Consider the following 7884-nt stretch of genomic DNA (forward strand, 5'->3'; position numbering starts at 1 on the left):
TCGGAAGATGATCAACATGTATATTTACAATCTAATAAAGGAGGCATAAATATGAAATGTGTCTCAGAATCTGATCATCTGTTATCTTTCCCAGCCTTCCTCCATGTACTGTAGCTATCAATGTTCTACAAACAAACGGCTCCAACTCTCATTGCCCTTTAACCCCACCACCAGTTTTGTTGCAGCCTTCTAAATCATGTTATCAATACAAATATAGCGCTAACAAGGCAGCATTGAGGAAGTAAGGAGTAAAAACTAAGATACTTGTGTAAAAATAGCACAGAAAAATACCCAATTTAAAACATACAGGAATAGTACAACAAATGAGTAGTAATACTAAGTTACTTGACACCTCTTGTTGAATCCTGAACCCTGGAAAAAGTTCCCTAACCTCAATAAGTGGTAAATTATCATTAAGTTTTTAAAACTCTTACAGTTTGTAGAGATTTTTGTATTTATACTTTGCTAAAAGGGACTGAAAAGTCAGAAGAATTATTATTCCTGGTCAAATGAATTTTTAAATGCATATACTTGCAATTCAGATATATACTTTTTTATGTTTTCAACTATTTAGTTCAAACTCTAAGCAGATTAAAAAACAGGAGGATCGTCTGTGGAAAACAATCTTCAGTATGTTTGGACTTCTTGTTGAGCCACTTCCAGTAGAATCTGAAGCTGCTTGCTGCAATAATCTAGAAAAATTAAGAAAGATGAGACATTTTATACCAAGCTTTGATATTAAATACTTAAATATAAAGCAAACTCTTATAAAGCAAATAAATTAGTGGCATCATATAAACAATAAACGGCATGACTTACTGAAAATGTTCCTTAATCTACGGGGCACCCAGAAGCGATGGATAGTCACATAGTAAACTGGCACTCCTGTTAGAGTAAGGGCACAGCTTCGTCCTGTGTTCCAGGGGTCCGAGTAAAGTGAAAGGCCCACGATGAAGAAACAAACCACTGTGAAGGTGACCGCTATGGCCAAAGGGACCTTTAAACGCATCAACAGGAAGGAGAGATTTAAAAATGACTGTAAGGTAAAAAAAAAAAAGGGTGCAGAAAAACACTAACCTTGAAGGGTCTTGGGTGGTGGGGGAAGCGGTATCGATGGATGAGCATGCCCAAGGTTGCCAAGGCGATAAAGAACCAGCGAGAAAAAGATGCGAAGTTGATGAGTTGGTAGATTTCCCCTGTGATTAACATCACCACCACCAATGGGTACTGGAGGCAAACACAATACAGCTTTCATCACAGGCTTACTCTTTGGGAAAGGATTCCTGAGCGTTTTCCTTCCATGTGTTCTGGGAACTTCTTAATCTCTGACAGCAAAGTTGACTTTTTGTTAAAGAATTATTCGTTTATTCCTCTATTAAAATAACTCAAAACAGATTTGAGTGATTATTTTACATCTTTAGCCTGTATTTTTTTCAGAAAAACAAACAAAAAGTTAAACATTCAAGGCCTTTTAGGGAGAGACTCTGCTTGAAAAATGAGTGTTTAATTGAAAAGGCTTTTCACCTGCAAAGTGATAGCTGCTATAAATCATTAGATTTTCAGCCAAGCTTCAAATAATGGTAACAACCTCAATTTCTGCACCTTTTATATCTTTTTAAAAAGAAATTTAAAATAGGTATTGCAAGCTCAATGTAGCAGTGTTTGACTCCGCAGGAGACGACTGCTAATCCCGGATAAGAATACTACATCTAACGGTGATTCACAGTCTTAACTGCTGTTTCCTGGGTGTGCAGCTCATGTGATGAAGCATGCATATCAATGGCATTTTCTTAATCAGACATGGACATCAAAGTAGTGAGAATCTGTCTGTCTTTGTCCACTAAACACAGATATAAAAGAAGAGAACAGCTTTATTTAAGAAAAAACTGAAAAATGAACCTGTTTAAGCATATGAGGAATATTAGAAGTAGAAAGACTAAATTTGCATGCAGAAATACAATTTAAGATGGGAGAGTATATCATTAAAAAACAATGTAAAGGTAGAGCGTGTAAATTAAAGTATATTCAAAGAATGAGAAGAATCATAACATTTTTAGAAAATGAGACATAAAAAAGATTAGCAAGTTTTATAGTTAATAGTGGATAAATCAGAACTTTTTATGTCCTGAAAAAGAAGGAAAAGTTTGTAAAGCATTGTTTTTCTTTCTTAAACTCTTTCCATCCAACATTTTTTGTCTCTTCCTTTTTGTTCTCTACCTATCTTACTCTCCCTACCTTCATGTCCAACTGCAGGTTCCATATTTAAAGCCTCTACATTGTAAAAATATCTGTCATAATCTAGTTTGAAATGGTCTCTTCTATATTTTAAAATTAGCATAATGGAGTAAGAACTCTGAATATTTTAATTAGGAAAAGTAATTAATGTTGTCACAAACAATGTTTGCAACACTATAAATCTGACATTGTGAGCAGGTTACCTCATAAGAACCAGTAGCTTAGAAAAGTGCTTATTCCAGTTTGTATATGACAGAAGTTAGAAGATTACTGCCTACTGTTGTTAAACCTTTAGTTAATGTTTTCTTTTTCTTTTGTAGTACCTACCAAGAACAGTACAGCAGGTAAAGGAGTGTGTCGTCGGATATGTATCATTGAGAAGATTGGTGGCCAGTGGCCCTCTCTGGCACCAACAAATAACATCCTGCAACCAGATACCTCAGAAGTTCATGTTGCACAGAGAGAAACTCAAATATTTTGTTCTCAAAATACCTGGGTGACCCGAAGAAGCCGCCATTAAGAGCTCCAAGGCAAGACAAAGCAACCAGAACAGGAATTACAGAGGAAACCCCTTGAAGAGCGCGGTTTGCAAATGTCTGCAGAAAGACAACCTTATATCAGAGCTCAGCTGTTTCACCAGATTCCCTCTACATTCCTTCCCCGTGAAACATGTTCTTCTCTACTGACCACAGCCACTGCATCAGACAGCAGCAGCTCAGCGGGTGTCATCATGGTGTAGTAGGCCACATTCACAAGTACGTAAAACACTGTCACCGTCACCATGGAGAAGATTATTGCCAAAGGGATGTTTCTGAAAGTATAGGATTCACAATCAGAGTAGAAAAAAAAACATTAAAATTCAGGCAAATTTTAAGCACAAACCTAAACCATGTACCTATTTGGGTTTATTACTTCTTCTGTGACGAAGTTCAGATAAAACCTAAGAGAAGAAGAAGAAACTTGTACACAGGTAGGTAACACAAAGATATAATACTATACTGTGCATATACTAGTATACATTTCACATTCGTCACAAATCAGCAATGACAACGTAGAGCACAAGTATAAGGAAAATATATATATATATATATATTTTTTTTTTTTTACATAAAAACATTGAAAAGCATTTTGTGTTTGTATTCAGTCCACTTTACTTTGAAAGCCCAACATAAAATCAAATTGCAGTTTTTTTTTTTATTAGTGTTAACCTCCAAAAACCTTTAAAGGGGAAGAAGAAAGCCATCGCTGAAAGAATCAACTTCTTATGCACTTAGGGAATTAGAAAACTTATGAAAGATTCTGGTTTTAACTCTTTAACTTTGCAAAATATGGTTAAGATTAATCCTTTTTACAATTTCTGCTTGTTGAAACTCAGTGCTGGTGTTGTTTTGATTTTTTTCCCCCTTAACATTACAGGAGAAAATTAATTGGAAAATAAACAGAATAATTGAGTAAAGAAAATTCTTTGAGATAATAAATTAATTAAATAATTAATACATTTATTTTATTCAAACCAGTAAAAAAAAAAAAGAAAAGAAATAATTTAATGACATATATAGGCTGCAAAAGGGTTTTATTCGCAGAGGTTTGTTTTACCATGTAGCGGGAAAATAACTGAAACATAAAGCCAGATGCTACAGTGGAAAGATTGGGATAAAAATGCAGATTTTAAATGAAATTAGAATCTGTAGGAAAAGTTTGAAATTCATATACGGAGATGTCATCAATCTAATGTGACTGAGCTAAAAAGGTTTTACTAAGAAGAATGGTGTAAATATCTGCAGAAGTGCAAAACTGGTAAATATTTTCTCTAAAATAACTATTTGTACTACAGCTTTTAATTTTCCTTTGTGATTAATAAAGTATTTTTTGAAATGAATTGAATTGAAAAGACTTGCAGCTGTAATTTCTGTAAATGGTGTTTTAACAAAGTTACTGGCTATGGCAGGCTGGGTATAAACAAACAACAACATTTTCTCATTTTTAACTATAAAAGTGATTTGAACACAAGAATCCGTCCACTTCATTGTTATGTATAAAATAAAATCATTATTTGTGTTTATACCTTGACAAAATATGAAAAAGTTCCATTTGTACAAAGACGCTCTTATTTCTTTCTTTATTTATTTTTTTACAGTGTCCTGTCTGGCGATGTGGCAATAAGAATAATTGTCTTGATGCCAAAAAAAGAGACCAACAGATTTTACTTTCACAAGTGGAGCAGTAGGGCTATTGCATAATGTTCTGCTTGTTTTATGCATATAAATTGCTTTATTATACCGTAATTATGCAGGGAGTTTTTCAGATTATATGGACACTGCAATTTTAGTAGAACAGGAAAGGAAAACCAAAAAAAAAAAGGAAAAAAGATTAAAAAAAGAGTAGATAAAAGGGAGACAATGATAAAACATTTTCAGTCTGCTTCATCACCTGCAAAGAGATGTAAAAAGAACAGCACAACCAACAGATATGGTATTAGACATACAATAAAGAAACACCTAGATACTATCGCTGAAGTAGTATATATACAAACACGCTCTTAAAGGGCTGGTAAATAGTCTTCACTTACCATCCACCATATGCATATAAACCGTTATAGAAGGCCAATGGCAGCCTGTCCAGGGTTATGGAGTCCAACTCAAATCCATTCTGGAAGTTTTCTGTTTTACCTGTAAAGGTGGGTCAAAAAAATTAGGAAGTTGTCAGAAACTCAACCTTTTTATCAAACAATAGCGCCTACATCATCATACCTTTGGCCAGTGCTATGACCCCAGGAACAATTATGAGGACCAATGCAAACATCTTAATAAAGGTCAAGGTAACCTGCGTGCGGGAGGCCAGGCTTACGCTCCAACAGTTAACTGCCACAACAAATGCTGGAAAGACACAAATCACAAATTATGCATCTACTGTATGGGAAACATTACTCTTATATAAACTAGAAAAAAAAAAAGGCGTGGAAAACCACTCACTCACTCCGAGGATACTGACGAGTTTGATTAGAGCCATAGGGGCGGGACAAGGCGCAAAGAAAGGTTCAACAACATAGCGTCCAAAAGCCAGAGAGACATAAGACGCCACAGCTGGTCTGAAAAAAGAAAAGTTACACTTTAACTCTTTCCAATAGGATTCTATTATTTTTATTTGATTAGACTTCCAAAGAAAAAAAGAAAGAAAAATAATAGAACCTTATAAATAAGAACTCAACCCAGAGTCGTAGGAATGCGGGTAGGGGCCCCAGCGTCTCTAGCAGATAAGTGTAATGACCCCCGGATTTTGTGAAACTGGTTCCTAGTTCAGCATAACATAAGGCGCCTGAGAGAGAGAGAAAAAAAAGAGGAATGGTTCAGTTTCTATTGAAAAAAAGATCGAAATGCTTATTTTTGCTGAAACTAGCCTTTGTCTAAACATTGTTTACATTGCAAGGTAATTCTTTTCATTTTTAAGAGCTAAAAGAACCTTTGATTTTTTTTCTGCAATTTGCTTGTCTATCTTTTTTTTCCCTTCTAAAAAATGAATAAAAAGGTAAAATACAGATAAATTCAATTGCTTCAAACATTGACACTGTGTAAAATAAATACAAACGTACAATGACAAGGGACACACAAGCATAACTGATTATGAATAGTTATGTATAGTAAGTGTATATATATTCGGAACAGTTTAAATAGAAATAACTTTCTTTACTTAATAACTAAAGAAAACATTATATATATATTTTTTTAACATTTTTTTTAAATTTGAATGTAATTCTTATCCAGCTTCCTTCACTTTTAAACTTCTAACTAAAATGAAAAAGGAAAATGTGTGTTTTAGTGCTTTGTTCTGTTTGTTTTTCTTCTTCAATGTTTAAATTTTCTGAATAGATTTAAATAAACATTAAAAAAGCAAAAAAACATTTAAAGAATTACTTCCAAAAGGTTATAAACAGTCTGTAGTGAGGCACGTAGCATCACATCAAACCAAAGAAAGTGTTTTATGGAATAAATTAGAACAAATTTTAATGGAGTAAATGTGTCTCATCAATCCCAACAAACCGTTCTTCATGCAGTGGGGATGCAACAGAACCTGACTTTAAACTGTGATGATAGCAATACTACTGGTTTCTCTCTTATTTAGCAGAAAAAAACACTGTGTTCTATTTTCTGAATAAAATGTCACATTTTGATACCTTAGATCTAAGGACAGATTATCCTGAAACTTACCAAACAAGGAGAGGATGCCACAGAGGGCCCAGACCAGCAGAGACAGCCCCACGCTGCCACTGTTCATCAACACTCCCTTTGGAGCGATAAAGATCCCACTGCCAACCACGGTACCAATGATGAAGGACACAGCAGGCAGCAGCCCAATCTCCCTCCGAAGGCGCACCACATCCTCCTCCGTCTTCCTGTTATCTTGCACTTTCTTTATCTGTGTCCTCTCCATTTTTTTGTGCGTCTGTAGGTCACCAAGCAAATGTGTCTAGAAACTGTGTTGCGAGAACACCACACAGGCCAGAACTTGTTCCACTTTCCCCCCCTGGTTGTAGCAATCACTTCTTCCCTCATTGGCCCTTTTCTCACCCGCCCAGCATGCAGGAAACAAAGCCAGCACTCTTCCAAAGCTTTAGCAAGTGATTAAACCAGTTTAAGCACTTGACACTTTTCTGTACTGTGATGTTTTTGGTTTTTTTCTGCACGTGTGTGCGTTGGTGTGTCTGAAGGCTTTTGGGCTCTGATAAGGTCAGGGTGGCGTTGAAGCAGCTGCACAAACAGCAGGAGAGCCAATTCTTCAACATTATCACACTGGGATTTTGTTTCATCTTGCGCCCTTGACGTGTTTTGTTAGTCCAAGTGCAAAAAAGTCGAATTCATTCATAGACCATATTTCTCTTATTTCTCTAAATACAGTTCAGATTTTCTGCAGGAGCCTCAGAACAGCTCAGCTCAGGAAAGAACACAGAAGCTACTTCATTAGCTCATTTTCACCTTTTTTCACTTGAATGAACATAGTATTGATGTCAGGTTCACTTCATCAACTGGAGTCCTGCTTGTTAAAATTCCTGCACAGTAGGGAGTGACTGTTTCAGCTATGGATGTCTGAAAAAGATGTCATGTCACAGTGTGTAAAATATATGTATTTTTTAACATGAAGTGTTGATAAAATTACATTTCTAGAATATTTGTTTTTCTAATTGTATAAGTTTAAAAGTATTAGATACTTAAATTGTTGCCAAAATGTGATGTATGCACTTTTTGGTTCCGTTTAAGTTTTCTTTTTTGAGTTTTCGGTTATACTTTGATTCCTGTTTTTTCTGTGTTCTCTAGTTTGTCTGTTTCATTTCCATTTGTGATATTCTAGTAGTTTTTTTTTTATTGTAATTGAGTTCTTAGGTATTGTTTGTGGGCTGCCCAGTGGAGCAGTGGGTAGCACTCTGCATGGAGTTTGCATGTTCTCCCTGTGCATGTGTAGGTTCTCTCCGGGTACTCCAGCTTCTTGCCAGTCCAGAAACATGACTGTTAGGTTAATTGGCTTCTATAAATTCTTCTTAGGTGTGAGTGTGTGTGGTTGTTTGTCCTGTTTGTCTCTGTGTTACTCTGCGATGGACTGGTGACCTGGCCAGGGTGTACCCTGCCTCTCGCCTACAGACAGCTGGAGATAGGCACC

General features: G+C 35.7%; 1 protein-coding gene across 1 annotated transcript; it reads right to left on the reverse strand.

The window, feature by feature from the left end:
* Positions 1 to 6781, reverse strand: LOC107085821 (cystine/glutamate transporter-like). Its single transcript, XM_015376387.1, has 12 exons — positions 6441 to 6781; positions 5424 to 5550; positions 5208 to 5323; positions 4986 to 5111; positions 4805 to 4904; positions 3131 to 3175; positions 2923 to 3046; positions 2728 to 2831; positions 2563 to 2659; positions 1078 to 1227; positions 820 to 997; positions 1 to 692 (listed from the first exon to the last, which is right to left on the reverse strand). Exons 1-12 carry the CDS (start codon positions 6661 to 6663, stop codon positions 628 to 630), a joined length of 1455 nt encoding a protein of 484 aa, XP_015231873.1. The 5' UTR covers positions 6664 to 6781; the 3' UTR covers positions 1 to 627.
* Between the last annotated feature and the right edge of the window lie 1103 nt (positions 6782 to 7884).

The sequence above is a fragment of the Cyprinodon variegatus genome, unplaced genomic scaffold (genome assembly GCF_000732505.1).
Source record: "Cyprinodon variegatus isolate N-32 unplaced genomic scaffold, C_variegatus-1.0 Scaffold7, whole genome shotgun sequence".
In the NCBI taxonomy this organism is placed as follows: Eukaryota; Metazoa; Chordata; class Actinopteri; order Cyprinodontiformes; family Cyprinodontidae; genus Cyprinodon; species Cyprinodon variegatus.